Source organism: Solanum stenotomum, chromosome 6 (assembly GCF_019186545.1).
Source record: "Solanum stenotomum isolate F172 chromosome 6, ASM1918654v1, whole genome shotgun sequence".
NCBI classification, from domain to species: Eukaryota; Viridiplantae; Streptophyta; class Magnoliopsida; order Solanales; family Solanaceae; genus Solanum; species Solanum stenotomum.
Genome location: NC_064287.1, coordinates 55443861 through 55463674, shown reverse-complemented (window position 1 = coordinate 55463674; position 19814 = coordinate 55443861). Strand labels below are relative to the sequence as shown.

General features: G+C 38.2%; 1 protein-coding gene and 2 pseudogenes across 2 annotated transcripts in view; all 3 read left to right on the top strand.

The window, feature by feature from the left end:
- The window catches only part of LOC125869217 (calpain-type cysteine protease DEK1), a 34819-nt gene extending 20585 nt beyond the window's left edge, over positions 1–14234 (top strand). Inside the window, exons 12-32 of one of the 2 annotated variants that reach the window (XM_049549786.1) lie at positions 1675–1948; positions 2101–2251; positions 2351–2462; positions 2553–2718; positions 2819–2889; positions 3374–3465; positions 3670–3832; positions 4038–4109; positions 4918–5292; positions 5401–5516; positions 5605–5902; positions 6527–6843; positions 7115–7466; positions 7750–8070; positions 8165–8269; positions 8421–8549; positions 10047–10427; positions 10518–10655; positions 12861–13097; positions 13189–13634; positions 13780–14234. In XM_049549786.1, coding sequence (XP_049405743.1) covers positions 1675–1948; positions 2101–2251; positions 2351–2462; positions 2553–2718; positions 2819–2889; positions 3374–3465; positions 3670–3832; positions 4038–4109; positions 4918–5292; positions 5401–5516; positions 5605–5902; positions 6527–6843; positions 7115–7466; positions 7750–8070; positions 8165–8269; positions 8421–8549; positions 10047–10427; positions 10518–10655; positions 12861–13097; positions 13189–13494 — 4176 coding nt within the window. In that variant the 3' untranslated portion in view covers positions 13495–13634; positions 13780–14234. Of the gene's footprint in view, positions 1–1674; positions 1949–2100; positions 2252–2350; positions 2463–2552; positions 2719–2818; positions 2890–3373; positions 3466–3669; positions 3833–4037; positions 4110–4917; positions 5293–5400; positions 5517–5604; positions 5903–6526; positions 6844–7114; positions 7467–7749; positions 8071–8164; positions 8270–8420; positions 8550–10046; positions 10428–10517; positions 10656–12860; positions 13098–13188; positions 13635–13746 lie in introns of both variants that reach the window. The other variant, XM_049549787.1, reaches the window with a different exon arrangement.
- On the top strand, positions 13505–15541 carry LOC125868938 (peptidyl-prolyl cis-trans isomerase CYP59-like; annotated as a pseudogene).
- A 384-nt stretch (positions 15542–15925) lies between these two features.
- LOC125868937 (peptidyl-prolyl cis-trans isomerase CYP59-like) lies at positions 15926–17324 on the top strand (annotated as a pseudogene).
- Positions 17325–19814: the final 2490 nt, after the last annotated feature.

The window sequence follows — 19814 nt, the reverse complement described above, 5'->3', positions numbered from 1 at the left end:
ACACAAGAGTGAAGATAACCAATTTCTGTTTGTCTGGTGGATCTCCCTTGGAGGCTATATTCTTACAAAGATGATTGTTGGAAATCTATCGTGAAAAGAAGGAAGACCTACACAAGTCCTACTTATTTACCCTATTTATGGATGAGCTATCCAATACAATACAAGAGGAGGTCTCATGGTATATGCTATTTGCGAATGATATTGTGTTAATTGGCGAAACTAGCGAGGTGTCAACCAAAAGCTTGAACTATGAAGAAGCATGTTAGAGAGTACGTATTGTCGGATAAGTAAAATTAAGCCAGGCTGAATATATGCATTGTAGGTTTAGTCAACATGAGAGCAGAGTGGGTAAGGTGAGACTAGATGGGATTGTCGTGCCAAAGTGCGAACAATTTAGATATTTGGGCTAGTCGTTTCAAGATAATGGATTGATAGAGGAAGATGTTACTCATAGATTAAAATGGGATGGTTGAAATGGAAAGGTGCTACGGGGTGTCATGTATTGGAATTTTACCTACCAAAATGAAAGGTAAGTTCATTAGTCCAACATGTCCCCAAGATGAGTGTTGTGGAGATTTGGATGCTGAGTTGGATGTGCGGTGATACAAGATTAGTGAAGGAGAAAATGCTAGAGGGACACTTGTGATGGTTTGAACATGTTCTGCGTCGACCTATAAATGCACAGGTCAGTAGGTGTAGAATTGTGGCAAGTGAGTGTGTTAAAAAAAGGAGTAGACCTAAAATTATATGGAAGGAGTGATAGCTACTAGTTGATGATAGGTTTTTAGACTCGAACTACTTTTGGAAGAGTGATATTCCTACAAAAGTAAAGTGCTTCACCTGGTTAGTGATAAAGAGAGCATGTTTAACAGAAGAAGTTCTACAAAAGAAAGGCAGACAACTGGTCCCTAGGTGTTTTTTGTGCAACTTGACAGGGGAAATAAATAACCATCTCTTCCTGCCCAAATTTGGAACTTGTTTCTCAACATCACAAGCATGAACTGGACAATGCCAGAACATACATCAGATCTGTTGAGCTGCTGGATTAGGAGGGGAGGCAGTAATAGTCCAGAGATGGTGGAAGCTAATACCATCATGTGTATGGTGGTCAGTCTGGAAAGAAAGAAATGGAAGATGTTTTGAAGATAGATCCAATTCCATCCACAAAGTTAAATGTAATTGTATAGTATCTCTACTTTTTTGGTGTAAACAACTTTGTATAGATGATATAGACCAGATTATATATTTGATAGGAAATCTGTAATTATCCCTTTTTGGAGGTAGCCAGCATTCCCTTAATGCTGAAGAATTCAACCTTACCAGTTTAAAAAAAAAGAGATTTTAAAAAAAAATTTATTATTGTTATAAAGCTACCAAGTTAAAAAAAATTAATTATTATTATTATGTGTGTATTTATGTGTATATATTCAACGTACTTTTATTTCATTTATTATGATGATGATATGAAAGAACTTACATGACGAAATAAGGATTTATATAACTGATCTCAACTTATTTGGGACTGAGGCGTAGTAGTAGTAGTTATTGTTGTTGCATCCTCCTTCTCTAAATCTCAATCTATAGGTGGGATATGCCATTACTTGCAAAGGATTCACACTTACACATTCTTATATGACTTTCTATAAGAATCATAATTGCCAATTCTGTTTCCAGGGTGTTGTTCTTTTCATTTCCATCTCCTTATTTGCTGGGTCCATTTTAGCTCTTGGAGCAATAGTGTCTGCAAAGCCTTTGGATGATTTAGATTATAAGGGATGGACTGGTAGTCGGAACAGTGTTACATCCCCTTATGCATCATCTGTTTTCCTTGGCTGGGCAATGGCTTCTGCAATTGCTTTGGTATTTACTGGTGTGCTGCCAATTATATCCTGGTTCGCAACTTACCGGTTTTCTCTCTCATCTGCTATTTGTGTTGGCTTATTTGCAGGTAATCCTTCCACTTTAATCTCTCCTCTTCCCTTTTTTAAACTAAAAAAATACTGTAATTGCCTCTCTGGTTTACAACCTTTTGTTTGGTAGTTCATTTTATTCTCTTTGAAAAGCCTTTTACTAATAATTTCTTCTCTTTCATCCCCGAAGCTGTTATTGTGGCCTTCTGTAGCGTATCCTACTTTGAAGTTGTTGGGTCTAGAACCGACCAGATTCCAACAAAAGCTGATTTCCTCGCTTCTTTGCTTCCATTGATATGCATTCCAGCAGTATTGTCTCTTGGTGCTGGTTTGTTTAAGTGGTATGTGATATTTTAGAATGTGCTTACATTTTTAGAAATGCTATCTTAAAGATGATAGTGATTTTCCCCCCGGAGTCATAATATCTGTAACATTTTCAGGAAAGATGACAATTGGAAGCTCTCTCGAGGTGCTTATATGTTCATAATTATTGGTCTTCTTCTTTTGCTTGGAGCCATTTCAGCTATTATAGTTACAATTAAACCCTGGGCGGTAAGTGATCATCCTATTTGCTGTAGTTTTCATGTTTCAAACAGTTATTTGACATTGTATGTTTTTATTTCCCCTTTTGTATTTCAACAGATAGGGGCTGCATTCCTTCTGGTGCTTCTCCTTCTTGTTCTAGCTATTGGTGTTATTCACTATTGGGCGTCAAATAACTTTTATTTGACAAGGACACAAATGTTACTCGTTTGTTTTCTTGCATTCCTTTTAGCTCTTGCAGCATTTCTTGTTGGATGGTTTCAGGGTAAATACGCTTTTCCTGTCTTAAGATACTCAAGATAGTTTAATCTAATGTTTTATAGTGGTACTTGATAATTGATGGCAAATGCATGTTTCTGTTTCAGACAAGGCTTTTGTTGGTGCGTCTGTTGGTTACTTCTCATTTCTTTTTCTCGTAGCTGGAAGGGCATTAACAGTAAGTTATACACTTATACTTAATAACGACAAATAAAGTATTGAAGTGTGTTGGATAATTTGTGCTTTTAGTCCCTAAATATTGACAAATTCTGATTTTGGTCCATGTATCAATCCGGTTAAGCACATTTAACCTTCAATTAATTGAAAGATACACTTTTGATCCTTCTACATGTGAGTCTACAAATTTAACAAATTATTAATTGTTAAACTATTTGAGGGAAACACAATTCTGTAATTAATTATATAAAATATTTTAAATGAAGGGATTAAAGACACATTTCTATTAACTCAAGGTTAAATATGCTTAGTGAAATATCACATGGACAAATCATAATGAACTAATGACTGAGGGATCAAAACCGCAATTATCCCAATCGTGTTATTTATGTTTATCGTTTGCTTATTAGAGTTGTTTTATCTTTGCCTTGTGGTCTTTCTTGCTTGTGAATCGTCTTTTGTTCCCAAAACCCTTTTTCTTTCAGGTCCTTCTTTCACCTCCCATAGTAGTCTACTCCCCAAGGGTGTTGCCTGTTTATGTTTATGATGCTCATGCAGACTCTGGGAAAAATGTCAGGTTTGTCAATTTCCTCTACTTGTTTAAGATTTACATTGTGGATAGCAGCTTGAATGCATAGTTAAAGTAAATTGTGAACTCTTAACTTTAGAGGTACCCCAGTTTCTTCCTATGAATTTTTATTACCAAGTATTTCACCACTCAAGTTGCTATCAAAATTGCACGATTTGACAGCTAATTCTACCTGAAATCATTTGTTGACAGTGCTGCATTTCTTGTGCTCTATGTTATTGCATTGGCTATTGAGGGCTGGGGTGTGGTTGCCAGTTTGAAAATTTATCCACCATTTGCTGGTGCTGCTGTATCAGCAATTACACTCGTTGTGGCCTTTGGCTTTGCTGTCTCTCGTCCATGTTTAACACTCGAGGTTTGCTTCTATATCTTGGAATGACTACTGAATGAGCTATATAGACTTCCTTTTTTTTGTGTGTGTGTTTGGTGTCTTTATCATGAACTCTTTTATACTATACTCAACATGGTAACCTTGGAGATGAGTTTTCATAAAAAATCTTCTGCTTGAACTACTTCCTTTAATATCCTGATCTGCTTTCTAACATTTTCTCTAATATTAGATGGTGGAAGATGCTGTTCATTTTCTTAGCAAAGAAACTATGGTCCAGGCAATTGCTCGATCTGCTACGAAGGTACGATCATTTTTTATTACAGCTAAAAACTCTTTCATTCTATGTTTTTTCTCCTAGGTGTTACTTAGTGTCTTTGTTTCTATTGTTGTTTATGGTCTCAATCCTATATGAAGGTGATCCTTGTTTTCAATTGAAAACAAAGAACTTTTTGCCATTTAATAGTTCATTGACTTATTTTATCGAAATTGTCCCACCTTATTGCATAAGATTTGGATGGGGATGCCCCTAAACTGGCTTAAAAACAATATGGTGCTGTTAGATTGATGTACTATTGAACCTAAATCTTGAAATTTTTGGTGATTTCTATTTTGTTAATGATTTGAATTCTAATTTGCAATTTGCTTTTGTACCATTATTGATGTCATCAATGTGTTATGTATTTCAGTTTGATGGGTGTTCTGGGATGGTTCTATTTTATCTTGCTTGAGTGCATCAGTGCTTTACAGGTTTTTCATTTCATTGATTTTGTATTTTAGTTATCAATTATTTGTTATTAAAATAGTGTTATCTGGTTGGTACCATTTATAAATATCAAATGGTCACAATGGATCCATAGAAGTCTGCCTATTGAGATGTGAATATCGTCTACACTCTGCTTGAACTTTGATGTGCTTAATATAACCATTAACACAAGGTTGCTTGTTTTGGTGATACTTTTAATTAGTCTTGAGAGTAATAATGATATAAATAATGAAACCTTCATGGTGATTGGTGTCTTCTGACTCTTGTACCTGTAAATTCTAGATAAACCTCTTGTTTTATTTTTAATTTTCTCGCTGAATGTCAATTCTGTTAATGGTTTGCTCAGACCAGAAATGCTTTATCCGGAACATACTCTGCCCCCCAGAGGTCGGCCAGCTCAGCTGCTCTATTGGTTGGTGATCCAACAATGATGAGGGATAGGGGAGGCAATTTTGTGCTTCCACGAGCAGATGTCATGAAATTAAGAGACCGTCTTAGAAATGAAGAACTGGCTGCTGGCTCAATTTTCTGCAGGTTAAGAAATAGGACACTTAGGCATGAAGCAACTAGTGATGTAGGTCACCGAAGAGAAATGTGTGCCCATGCTCGAATTCTGGCTTTAGAGGAAGCGATTGATACTGAATGGGTTTACATGTGGGATAAGTTTGGCGGTTACTTACTTCTCTTGCTTGGTTTGACTGCTAAAGCTGAGAGGGTACAGGTAACTATGTGTTGCAAACTACTTGTCTGCATTTTAGCTACTCTATCTTCTTCTTCTTCTTCTCGTTTCCCTTTCCCCCTTTATGCTGAACATAGCATGCTTTGCCAGGACGAGGTTCGTCTGCGACTTTTCCTTGACAACATAGGGTTTTCAGATCTCAGTGCCAAAGACATAAAGAAATGGCTCCCAGAAGATCGTAGGCGATTTGAAATCATACAGGAGAGGTAATAGTATTCTCAGACTTTTCTGGTAATTCTGCTGCACTTATAGAGTTAAGACTTCTTCTAAATTTTGCTTAACTGGTGTTTGCAGTTACATGAGGGAGAAGGAGATGGAAGAGGAAATCCTGATGCAGAGACGTGAAGAGGAAGGAAGGGGTAAAGAAAGGAGGAAAGCTCTCCTTGAGAAGGAGGAACGAAAATGGAAGGAAATAGAGGCGTCGCTTATATCATCTATTCCTAATGCTGGTAATAGAGAGGCAGCAGCAATGGCAGCTGCAGTTCGTGCAGTGGGAGGAGATTCTGTTCTTGACGACTCTTTTGCAAGGGAAAGAGTTTCAAGCATTGCACGTCGTATTCGTGCTGCTCAGCTATCTCGTCGAGCACTTCAGGTCATCCCTACCCTCTACTTAGCGCAACTAAAATAACAAAATGTGATGCTGAAATTCTACCTTATGCCTTCACAATTATGTCACGACCTAAACTAAGGAGTTGTGCTGGCACCCGCCATGGGCCCTAACTCTGTCGTAACAACCATCAATAAAATATGTATTGGGTCCCAAGTGTCCCTTTGCCATCATTAGTGCTTTGATAACAAAAATCAAATACCCATGCAAAAGACCAAAGGCATAACATGTCTAAGATGAGTATCTACCTGAGTCATCCTTCTGTTGTTTTCTGAAACTGTATATACTTATCCACAGTGAGTCCATGGAGCTTCTATGAGATACATTACATATATAGAAATGGGAAATAACCTGATATGTGATAATGACGGAAGAAAATGACAAGGGAAACCTCCACAACTCTAGTCTGGGCTCACCATCGAAAGTTATGAAACCCTCACTAGTATTTGTTAGAATATGTCTGAAACTGAATTAATCTTCTTCCTGTCACTCTGTTTATGATGATACATCAAAGCAATCACAAGCTTATCCCCATTTTTTTTTCTGATTAGGTACTTAACCAAATTCCTGTATGTTGATTTTCTTGTTTTTAAATCTTTCCTTTTGCAGACTGGACTTGCTGGTGCTGTGTGTATACTTGATGATGAACCCACCACTAGTGGCCGACGGTGCGGTCAGATTGATCCTTCTGTGTGTCAATGTCAAAAAATTAGTTGCTCCCTTGCTGTTATGGTCCAGCCTGAATCTGGACCTGTTTGTTTGTTCGGCACTGAGTTCCAGAAGAATATTTGCTGGGAATTTCTTGTGGCTGGCTCTGAGCAAGGCATTGAAGCAGGACAAGTTGGGCTTAGATTAATTACTAAAACTGACAAGCAAACTACTGTAAAGGAATGGAGTATAAGTGCCACCAGTATAGCAGATGGAAGGTTCGCAAGCTTTTCCGCTTTGTTGTCATGTGAATTGCTGTGTAAAGATGGTTGTTGGAATTGCTTAGGACTTCTGTCTTGTATTCTTTTCTGATAATTCAATGAATTTTATTTGAACACACCAAGGTGGTGTTAAATATACAAGATACAGTACATAAATTCCCTAAAATAAAAATACAGGCGCCATACTTTTTTCTTTCCTGTTTCCTTCATTCTTGAGTCTTGAGTAGACTCAGATGGCCGTCTCACATGTAAAAACATTATTTTCCAGGTGGCATATCATAACATTGACTATTGATGCTGATTTGGGTGAAGCAACTTGCTACCTGGATGGATATTTTGATGGCTACCAGATGGGGCTACCACTTAGAGTGGCTAGTTGCATATGGGATCTGGGAACGGATGTCTGGGTGGGCATAAGGCCGCCCATTGATGTTGATTCATTTGGGAGGTCTGATAGTGATGGAGCCGAATCAAAGGTGCACATAATGGATGTATTTCTTTGGGGAAGATGCTTGACAGAAGATGAGATTGCGGCTCTTCCTGCGGCTATGGGTTCTGCTGAGTACAGCATGATTGATCTGCCGGATGATAATTGGCAATGGGCAGATTCTCCAACTAGGGTTTGTGTTTTTCAGTTCAAATGATTTGTTTCCAGCAATACATCTAATTGCTGTCATTTGTTGATAAAATGGTCCGTAGGTCTCTGTCCCTTTATTTTGTAGATACTCAAGGTCTAGATATTTGAAGGATTTTATTCTACAATCAAACACTTTAAGAAACCAGATTGGTGGAGTTGATTGATATTTTTGCTGTTGCTAATTTCAACATATCAGGTAAACATAAAAGGAATTGTCTGTCTTTTGGAATTTGTCTCATGGTTGCCACTTGGTTCTTCTTGCTTAGGTTGATGGTTGGGACAGTGATCCTGCGGATGTAGATCTTTATGACAGAGATGATGTAGATTGGGATGGGCAATATTCAAGTGGGAGGAAGAGAAGGTCAGATCGTGATGGAGTTGTGTTGGATGTGGATTCGTTTACTCGAAGGTTGAGGAAGCCTCGAGTAGACTCACAGAAGGAAATCAATCAACACATGCTTTCAGTGGAAATAGCTGTGAAGGAGGCTCTTTTAGCAAGAGGAGAATCACATTTCACTGATCAAGAGTTTCCTCCCAATGACCGCTCATTATTTATGGATCCGGACCATCCTCCATCTAAATTGCAGGTGAGTCCATTGGCAGCACTTTGCTCATAGTTATATTGGTTTTCTAGGTTCGATTATGATGTGTGGTGCGTTAGCTGATATTAGTTCATCCCAGGTTGTTTCTGAATGGATGAGGCCTACTGATATAGTGAAAGAGAAGCATCTGGATTCTCACCCATGCTTATTTTCTGGAGTAGCAAATTCTTCAGATGTTTGCCAGGTTGTGATATTTTTGCTTCACGCTGTTTACTCAAAGTATCCCCTCTTGCCTGCTCTTTTCTTTTACTTTTTCGGGGAGGCAGGTCTCAAGTAGGTTGCTAGTATTGTTTTATAGATCAGGTGCTCACTGTGATGCTGTACTGTTTAATCAGGGACGTCTGGGTGATTGCTGGTTTCTAAGTGCGGTTGCTGTGCTAACTGAGGTTTCACGAATATCAGAAGTCATAATTACACCAGAATACAATCAAGAAGGAATATATACAGTTCGCTTCTGCATTCAGGTTAGGTTCTTTATTTGTGCAGTTACTTGTGCCCGTAATGTGTTCTAAAAAAGGGCATAGAATCATCATAGTGCCCACCAGACTTGAACATGCTGGATATTTTCAATTGATTAAATTCTAAGTTGTTTTAATATGTCTCTTGAACTCTGAACAGAAGAAAATTAGAACAACACCTTGGAAGCGATACATTTCCTGTGTTCAAAATTTAGGATCTATGAGTTCATAGAGATGACCCACTAGCAACTAGGATTATAGATTTTGGAGGGATAGATCATCTGAAGAAAAAAGAAGAGAACATTTGGAAGTGGAGAGTGTGAGACCTTGAACTTTTTCATTAATTTGTTGTTTTCTAGTAGATCATGAAATATTCCAAGATCACTAGACATCTGCACCAAATAGTGTAGTGCATATTGACATTTTTCTCTGATTGATCTAAGATTTTCCAAATTGGCTCTATTTTACTGGTGTGCTTAGGATATAATATTATGGGCATAGGGTCCTTTGGGTGCAAGTTTCAGCCACAAAATGTGATGTAGAAGCTGAACCAAGACTGCTCATATTCATCCTTCCCCTTTGAGTTGATTTGTGTCATCTATGTTTTGATTTTTTGTTAGTCAATATTATGGTGTTTTGAAGTTTAACCTCTTCCTCTCCTTTTTTGGGTACAACAACATACCTAGTGTAGTCTCACAATGTGGGATCTGGGGAGGGTAGAGTGTACACAGACCTTTCCCTTTTTGGATAAAAAAAGAAAAACTGTCAGTCAATTAGGAATTTTGTGTCTTCTTCTTCTCCTGGATCAGAGTGGTCCGTCAAGGGAACAAGTGTGGATATGGGCCTCAATCTGGTCATTACCCTAAATTTCCTTTTTCCTTGCTCACATTGTAAAACTACGTGAAAAAAAAACATTTTTTCCTTATGCACGTATGTAAAGGTAGTTTGACTCGGCACGGAGTTTAAGAAAGAAAGGAAGACTTTTAAAACTTGTGGTCCAAAATGAATGATAGAAATTTGTGTGGCTGTAAATCATTTCATTAAGGGTAAAATAGGCATTTTATAGTTAAATTGTTACTTAATATAGAAATGTGTCATTCTTTTTGGGACCGACTAAAAAGGAAAGTAAGTCACATAAATTGGGACAGAGGGAGTAGTGTTTACTAATACTGCAACTTTTATTTATTACTGCTGCTGGGCTTGGGGAAAAGCACAACTATTCCCAGAGTCACACTTCTCCCATCAATTGTGCAATGAATCCATGTATACCGTACCTTTCCTTGAATTTTGTACCTTGCATGTTGACATCAAAGACATGGTCCATTTGACTTCCACATGGGATAATGCTACCTTTCTATGTTAATCTCCTTGGATGTTGTATCCTAAACTGATGAGAGTATCTCAGTTGATTTATATACTTGTTCCTATGAGAAACAAAAACATGATTGCCTTTTCTGAAAAGATCACTAAATCAAGTTAATCCTGTCACTGTATTTATTTTAGGGGGAATGGGTCCCTGTTGTGGTAGATGATTGGATTCCATGCGAGTCACCTGGTAAACCAGCATTTGCCACCAGTCGGAAGGGTAATGAAATGTGGGTCTCCTTGTTAGAAAAAGCTTATGCAAAGCTTCATGGCTCATATGAGGCATTGGAGGGTGGGCTTGTGCAAGATGCTCTTGTGGACCTCACCGGAGGTGCTGGTGAGGAGATTGACATGAGAAGTTCTGAGGCACAGATTGATCTTGCAAGTGGAAGACTCTGGTCTCAGCTGCTGCGCTTCAAACAAGAGGGTTTCCTACTGGGCGCTGGTAGTCCTTCTGGTTCAGATGTGCATATCTCCTCCAGTGGTATTGTCCAAGGTCATGCCTATTCAATATTACAGGTAGAAATTCAATCCTTCTATCTTATGACTTATCCACCTGCCAAGAAAATTTCAGTCACACATTCATCTTTTGTATGTTTTACTGCTCAGGTACGAGAAGTTGATGGCCACAAGCTTGTTCAGATCCGGAATCCATGGGCTAATGAAGTTGAATGGAATGGCCCTTGGTCTGATCCATCACCTGAGTGGACCGACAGGATGAAACACAAGCTTAAGCATGTCCCACAGGTTGCTCCCCTCCCTCCCTCTTCCAAATTACTGTTTTTTGACATTGACTTTGATTTTACCTAGTGAATTCTTCGTTTAAGAGCCAGAGTTTAGGGAAGGATAAAGATTCTTCTGCCTAATTCCACTTTTGGGATATCTCTGGATTGAGTAACTCCTGATAGTTTATCTAGAGACCCCATCTTATTTGTTTTTTGGGAAGTGGTTTGGGTGGGGAGGTAGAATTATCATTCCCATTTGTTGCTCAGCCAATCGTATGCCCTTACTCTTGGTAGCCCACCTTACCTAGTTTCTTGCTTTGCACAATCCCTCACTGTTGGTCATGTTTCATGTGCAAAGTTCGAGCAAAATGCAGATCATCTCCTATTGCATTGGGTTGTACTGGGTGATGTCGTGCACAGTGAAAGAGGAAGAGAAGTCCAAGCCTCCAAGGGACATGTTTTTTGATTGATTCATCCCCCCCCCCGCACGCACGCACACACACACACCCTTAGAATTAGAACCCATTGAGGGGGGCCTCAGCCCCGGAAGAGAAGAGTGGCCGAGTGACTGTAAATCTGTTGAAGTTTAAGGATGCATATGAGAGTTGGAGTCTATGGAAAGTTGACAAAGCCAGTAAGAAGATCTGGATTATGATACCTGCTTGTATTTTTTGGTGTATTTGGTTAGAGAGGAACAAGAGATGTTTTGATGGAGAGTCAACTGCTTTAGCTCTGGCTTAGATAGTTTGTATAGTTAGCTAGAGATTTTTTTGTAAGCTCAAATGCCATATCTTGTAAATTATGCATCTTCCTGATGCTGTTATTAATACCACTTATCTTATCAAAAAAAAAAAAGGTTTGAATCCTGCAATCTCGCCCCTGTAGCCATTAGGTGGATTTTATGGAAAGAGTGAAATAGGATAGCGCTTGAAGGAGTTGAACAAGAGATTATATGATTGCAAAGTACTCTTTTATTTCTAGTTTCCCCTTGGTGTTACCATGAAATCCCTATTTGTGTTGAAAATTAGTTTTGTTTCTTTGAGAACTATTTTTTGATGTTGGTTTCTCTTTTTTGTTATGTTGTTTGTGCAAGGGGTTCTCCCAATTGTTAATAAAATTATTTACCTTGTCAAAATAAAATAGTTTTTAAATTACTGTTGGTCATTATTATTCACTGGTGAAATAATAATGACCAAAAGAGACTTAATAGAGTTACATTTTGATAGGATTGAAGCTAACTCCATAGCCCATGTATATAAATATTTACTATTTCACAAGAAAAGGCATGCCTTGATGTGAATGAAGTGTAATTCACATGGTTTTTGGGACCAGAATGAGGCTACAATCTATTTGTTCTTTTCACGAGGGTAAGCTATTTATTTGCAAATTAAATGGTGAGAATATACATTTTTTTTAAGTTATTTCTGGTCACTTTCCATTAATATTTTTGAGTTGATCGGTAATCTACAGTTAAGTAAATAATTATCAACCCAATTATATAAATGGAGTCGTAAAAGTGACATAACATAACTAATAATCTAATTTATGGTACCACTAAAGGATTGCTGTACTGCTTTGCAAACAGCGAAACTGCTATCACACTGTTTCGTGAATAGTAATTTCTTTGCCACCCTCCATTATTGTAGAAAATAGCTTGAGATATTGTGGCACAAAATATATCATTAGTGGAATACCAATCGCTAGACAGGGTTGAATGGGAGGATCAATGATGGAATGTGAGGAACAGTGAAGGATGTTCTATTCAGCTGGGCCGTTGGAAGATGGAAGAGGAGAAACATGGTGTGGGATTTTGCTCCATTTACTCTTATATGGGTAGTTTCGTGAGTGAAATAGGAGAGCTTTTGAAGGAAACAAACTTTTGATTTTGTACATGTGAAGAATAGTCTGTTACCTTTAATTTCATTTTGGTGCACCCATAAGATTCCTATTTGTACTGGAAACTGATTATTTTTTTTGTAGAGGACCATTCATTTTTGTATGCTCCCTGTTTTTTTGGTAGATCTCTTGTATATGGAAGTTTCCCATTGTGTTCATAATCACCTCTTACAATTGCTTCTGGAGGGACGAGAGAACCCACTTATCTGATTCTGTTTCCTTGGGTTTTCCACATTCTGGTCCTTTTGTTCATCAAGAAAAGTAGTGAAGGGTTATGCTTATACAACTTTTTACTGGATGTCGCTTATTTTTCCTGTTTTGTTCTAAACAGGCAAACGATGGAATTTTCTGGATGTCTTGGCAAGATTTCCAAATACATTTTAGGTCTATATATGTTTGTCGTGTCTACCCACCAGAGATGCGCTACTCTATCCATGGTCAATGGAGAGGTTACAGTGCTGGAGGCTGCCAGGACTATGACACATGGCATCAGAATCCCCAATATCGACTAAGAGCAAGTGGTCCTGATGCTTCCTTGCCCATTCACGTTTTTATCACCTTAACTCAGGTTCACTATTGTGATTAATCTGGAATAGAGTTGTTGCTTATTGACATTATCTTTTTGTTGATCATATATACTAATCAGAACGCTATTTTAGGGTGTGAGTTTCTCAAGGACAACAGCTGGTTTCAGGAATTATCAATCAAGCCATGATTCAATGATGTTCTATATTGGGATGAGGATACTGAAAACTCGTGGTAGACGTGCTGCATATAACATCTATTTACATGAATCTGTTGGTGGGACAGACTATGTAAATTCTCGAGAAATATCATGTGAGATGGTCCTAGATCCCGACCCAAAGGGTTACACAATAGTGCCTACTACAATACATCCTGGTGAAGAGGCACCTTTTGTTCTCTCTGTTTTTACTAAAGCTTCGATAAGTCTTGAAACTTTATAATTTTGCATTGATGGCCCAGTTTGGGTTTGATCTCTTGATCATTACTTGTGGGTCCCAAGCATCTCCCCAAAAAGATTCTGTGTGGACCTCATATCTGTCTAAGAGCTGGTTGACTGATAAATTTGCAGTTGAAATGCTCGGTAAGTTCCTTCATATAACTTGTTCCACTCCCCTTTTTCCATGGGCAAGAAATTGTCTGATACATTTCATTCTCTAAGATTCTGTCTAATCTTGTGATGTTTGGATTGGTAGGCATACCTAATTTCCCCCCTCAACCATTAACAGGTATAGAAAGAGGAGAAAGGATGTTCTGTCCTTTGCAAATGGATGAAGCAAGCTCTGCTTTGTTCTGGGGACCCATGCTTGCTAAATCTCATTCATGCATGGTGGCTGGAAGTCTCTAAGCCAATAGAAGGAAGATGGATGGTCCATTGATTCTAGTCTTCACGTGGTCTAGAAGAGGGTTCTCGGGGATTAGACACTGTACATGAGTAGATGTAAGAAAATAGGATTTAGTTATGTAAATGAGGATTAACAAAAAGGAATAGAAGGAAAATTTTTTTTAGGAATGTTAGGGATGCCCTGTTGGATGGGTTATAGTTTAGCGTGTTGGATTCCACCACCACATGGCTGAAAGATTAATTGAAGTTTCAGCATCAGTTTTGAACTACTTGTAGACGTCATCTCATTAATTGTAAAAAGGGAACATTTTTATCATTAATAGAATTAATTATCTTCTATGTACAATCTTCAATAGTGTTTTATGAACTTATCGTGGGAAGTAAGAACGAAACAAGGAACTGGTTGCTCCTTGACAAGAGAGTCCCTGGAAGTACGATAGCGGTAATTTTTTTTTTTTTTTTTTTAAAAACGCAGTGAGGATTGTTTGCTATGTTGTCATGAGTGGACCTAAAAAAGTTTGGCCTCAAAGAGAGTGGGTCAATCATAGTCTAAAAAAAATGTGGATTTAATATGCACGAGAAAGTTGAAATGATTTTGTATTTTTTGTTCCGTGGCTCATAAATTTCAAAAAAGAGGCATCAATTTAGTATAGGCAATGAGTTATGTTCACTAGATTGTCACGAATGATTCAGAAAATTGAGGTTAAACTGTTTGTTAGTCATATTTTGTAATATATATGAACTAATACATACAATGAGTTTTAATATTTTTGAATTTCTTTTTTTTTGTGAACTCAAAACTCCCAAAAAAGCAACGTCATTCTTTGAGAAATAATGAGTATTGTAAGTTGTTTTGAATAAACTTAGCCAATTTGAGGTCAAATAGATTTGGACATTCACATTTCAAAAAATTCATTGACACTAAGGATAAACGAAGCTTATGTGGATGACAAGGGCAAGCCTTATCAAAATATCCAAACCAAAAACACTTACATATTGTATGATCCTTCCCAGTTAGCCGACTTGATTCCATGCTTCACCTGAAAGAAAGCCGAAAGATGAGATTGATGATGATGTGCGACTAGACGATGATTGGATGCCAAAGGATGAGGAATTAGGTGTTCGTGAAGAGAAGGAAGCACACTCCCGAGCAGTAATACTTGAAAGTGTAGGAGACATTCCTGATGCTGAGACAATGTGCTCTTTCTTTGTAAATTAAATCCGTCAACTGAAGAGGAAGCACGGTGTATAATCTTCTTACGCTTTGGAACCGTGACATCTGCTGAAATTATCAAAAATCACAAGACTGGGGATAGTCGCTGTTATGCTTTCATCGAGTTCGAGGACAAGGAGTCCTGTGAGCAAGCATATTTTAAGATGGATAATACTCAAATTGATGATCGAAGGATGGATACGAGTTGATTTCAGTCAGAGTAGCAAAGTTATGGTCCCAATATCGACCTAGAAACAAAAGAGGCAGTGGCCGTTTCAATAATGGTTCTGTTGATGCCATCAAACAGCAGAAAAAAGGCAACAAGCAACATGGCGGAGATGGTAACTCAAAGTAGTCAAAATTTCCGAGAAGAAGACAAAAGACAAGAAAGCACAAAGGGAGGAAACACCGGCAAATAGCAAAGCCACGTTAAGGCTGGTCACATAGATGTAGCTGCTGAATCTCCATGGGAGATTAAGGAAGAGAAGAGTGAGAATCAAGGTTCATCCACTGATCACGATCCTCTGACTGTATCATTATTCAGCTTCCAAGCTGCGGTGGCAAGAGGTACATCCTTAGTTCTTGTTGAACATTTCAATTTTACTTGTGCTTAAATGATAAAGACCAATGTAAACCTCATAAATATGTTGTGTATGCTAAGAGGATGGTACTTATGTTTGACATTTGCCTATTTGGACGTCCGTCACTCAAGAAATATATGCTAGCATTATTGTAGGATCAATAACATCTAGTCTTTTAAGTCAGTGAAAGGTAGCATAAATAATCCAAATTTGTTTGTGCATACGCACGCCTTCAGATGACTCAGATTTTCCTCGACCTAGCACATCCGTGCAGGGATGGTGCTCAACCTTCTCTTAACTTTTTGGAGTCTGAAATGGTTGGCCTAAAGCAGAATATATTGCTGTTGCAAAACAAGCTTCAGGACCTGGTTAAATCCAAGGAAGTAGGAGTTACTGCCATTTTAGGTTGTAGCTATTGAAAGTGAGTTCGAGGGTCTCTGAAGTTCAGTACTATTTGACAAAATCAACAACTAGCCCAAAAGTTGAAAATCAACTTACCCTCTTGGAAGAACAAAAGACCTTAGCTTCAGAACAAACACATACTAGGAGATGCAGAAGCAAAGACTGCAATGCTCAAAACACAAGCTAGCTGTGAAGTTTTTTAATCTTAACTTGAGGGTTTTCAATTTTAATGTTTTCATGTCCAGTTTTTTCCGTTTGTATTTTAATAGCACTATGCTTTTGATTTGTATCCTGAATTTTAATTATTATGGGTCCAATTCAGGCCATTAGAGAAGAAGAAAGTATAAAAAAGATACCGTGGTAAAAAGAAAAGTGATATGTGGGACGAGGGAGTAGTACTTATTATTTTGCAATCCAAATTATATTAGGATTAAATAAATTAAAATAGCCTTCCCCACTGTCCCTTTTCCCAAATCTAAGGACAAGTTTGGGAGACATGGTAATAGACTTGCTTACTGATCAATGTCCAGTTTTTGAAGTTGTGCAAAATTAATTATTACGATGGCCGTCTTTGGAAGAATTCCATTGGAGATCCAACAGGATCCGGAGATGATGAGATTCATTCGGATTTAGAGCATTCAAGGAGAGGTATTGTAGCCATAGCGGAGAAGAATCTAAATGCTAATCAGTTCTATATCACAGTTCTGGACTACCTTGATACTGTTTTTTGGAGAGAATGGAGAAGGATTCGACTCATTCAATGAAAGCTTATGTGGATGACAAGGGCAAGCCTTTTCAAAATATCCGAATCAAACACACTCACATATTGGTTGATCCTTTCCAATTAAGTTACTTGATTCCAGATGCGGAGATTGATGTTGACGTTGGACTAGAGGAATATGATTGGGGGCCAATGGATGAGGAACTAGACCCCGTGACAAGGGACCTTCCTTATGCTGAGATAAAACCCCGTGACAACAATGTGCTCTGGGTTTGTAATTTGAATTCGGTAACCGAAGACGAAGACCTATATACAATGTCCTCACTCTTTGGAACCGTGGCATCTGCTGAAATTATAAGACTGGGTATAGCCATTGTTATGGTTTCATTGAGTTCAAGGACAAAGAGGCATGTGAGTTAGCATATTTTAAGATGGATAATGCTCTAATTGATGATCAAACGATACACGTTGGTTTCAGTCAGAGTGTCGCAAAGTCATGGAACCAATATTGAACAAGACAACTAGCAGCATGGCGGAGATGGTAAGGCTGATAGATATTGGTTGAAAGATTGAATTAAAGATTTTGAGTTACAGTTTTGTGTAGATAACTATATGTTAAGCCTCTAACAACCTTTAACCCCATGTCATGAATGAAGATTAGTAATGTTTTTATTGCTTTCTTTTGCTTCAACTAGAAATACTAACAACTAATTAAAAAAGAACTCGCATAGTTCCAATACTCAACTTCCATATTCAACAACAACAATATACCCAATGTAATCCCATAAGTGGGGTTTAGGAAGGGTAGGATGTACGTAGATGAGTTAATTGGTCGCCTTCTTCTTTGCACCCCAAGAATCTGCAGAAGTAAATGCTTTGTTAGTAATGCGACTTCTTCTTGAATAAAGTAACATAAAAAGAAATCCATGCACTTAGTTTAAAGAAAGATCCTCAAAGCATTATGTCATCAGCTCATTCATTAGTAATTTCACTTGCTTAAGACAACTTATGTCATTCTGAAAAATTTCTGCATTACTTCCCATTAAGTTAAAATGCTCATTGAAGCATTATGAAAGCATCCAAGACTCAAAATATTCAGATCAAGATGCTTTCTTCCCACATTCAACAACTTTGGTAAATGATACACAGAATATAACATGAAGGTTATAAGTTAGAAAAAAGGCATTTCTCCTGCACTCTTTAATGTTTTCTCAATGTTCTACAACTAAAAGAATCACCAAGCTATCCATTCTTTTTGGATACAACAACTACAACAACATACCCAGAAATCCTAGAAGTGGGGTTTTGGAGGGTTGAATGTAGCAGACCTATCCCTCCCCGTGGAGGTAAGGAGGATGTTTTGGGACGATTCTTGGCTCGAGTACAATAAATCAATCCACTCTATGGGATACAATTTAAAATTTTCATGAAGTCACTATCTCAACTTTTGGCCCATTTTCTATTTAATACAGTAAAAAAATCAACACTTACCTTAATATTCATGTAAAACAAACTAGCTCATCTTGAGAAACTCTTCTGAACCCTAAACATGTTTGTTAGTTAGTTGAACAAGCTCTTGGTGATGCTCTTACTGCATTGGGGCTATTTTGAACTTGAAAATACGTTTGTTTGCCCCTCCAGACCAACTCATGCCATTAATAAGGTCTTCATTGAAACCCATAAAAAATTTCGGCCAAAACCAAGACGAGTTCATTATCACCAAAAATCCATGGACTATAGAACACAAAAATCGGCAAAATGGGGGGTTTACCTGCTCTAAGGCTCGTTTGACCTTGAAAATGGGTCATTTTTGCCGTGAGGGCCAACTGGCTCCATAGATAAGGTCTTAACGGACGTCCAGGTATAATTTTGGCAAAAATTTGGTCAGAATTCCAGATCACCAAAAAATTCGTGAATTATAGCACACGAAAATCGGTAAAATTGGAGTTTACCTACTCTAGGGCTCATTTGACCTTGAAAATGGGCCATTTTGGCTGTGAGAGCAAACTGGCTCCATATATAAGGTCTTAACGAACGTCCAGGTAAAATTTTGGCAAAAATGAGGTCGGAATTTTGGATCACCAAAAAATTCGTGGACTATAGCACACAAAAATCGGTAAAATGGGGAGTTTACCTGCTCTAGGGCCCGTTTGACCTTGAAAATGGGCCTTTCTGGTCGTGAGGGCCAACTAGCCCTATATATAAGGTCTTAACGGACGTCTAGGTATAATTTTGGCAAAAATGAGGTTGGAATTTTGGATCAACAAAAAAGATGGTGACCTATAGCACACGAAAATCGGCAAAATGAGGGGTTTACCTGCTCTAGGGCTCGTTTGACCTTGAAAATGGATCATTTTGGCCGTGAGGGCCAACTGTCCCCATAGGTAAGGTCTTAAAGGACGTCCAGGTATAATTTCGACAAAAATGATGCCGAAATTCCGAATCACCAAAAAATCCGTGGACTATAGCACACGACAATCCGTAAAATAGGGGGTGTACCTTCTTTAGGTCTCGTTTGACCTTGAAAATGGGCCATTCTGGCCGTGAGGGCCAACTGGCTCCATAGGTAATGTCTTAACGGACGTCCAGGTAAAATTTTGGCAAAAATGAGGCCGGAATTCTTTATCACCAAAAAAGGTGGTGACCTATAGCACACAAAAATCGGCAAAATGGGGGGTTTACCAGCTCTAGCGCTCGTTTAAACTTGAAAATGGGCCATTTTTGCCGTAAGGGCCAACTGGCTCCATAGATATGGTTTTAACGGACTTCCAGGTATAATTTTGGCAAAAATGTGGTCGCAATTCTGGATCACCAAAAAATCCATGGACTATAGCACACGATAATCGGTAAAATGGGGGGTGTACCTTCTCTAGGGCTCGTTTGACCTTGAAAATGGGCCATTCTGGCTGTGAGGGCCAACTGGCTCCATAGGTAAGGTCTTAACAGACGTCCAGGTAAAATTTTGGAAAAAATAAGGTCACAATTCTTTATCACCAAAAAAG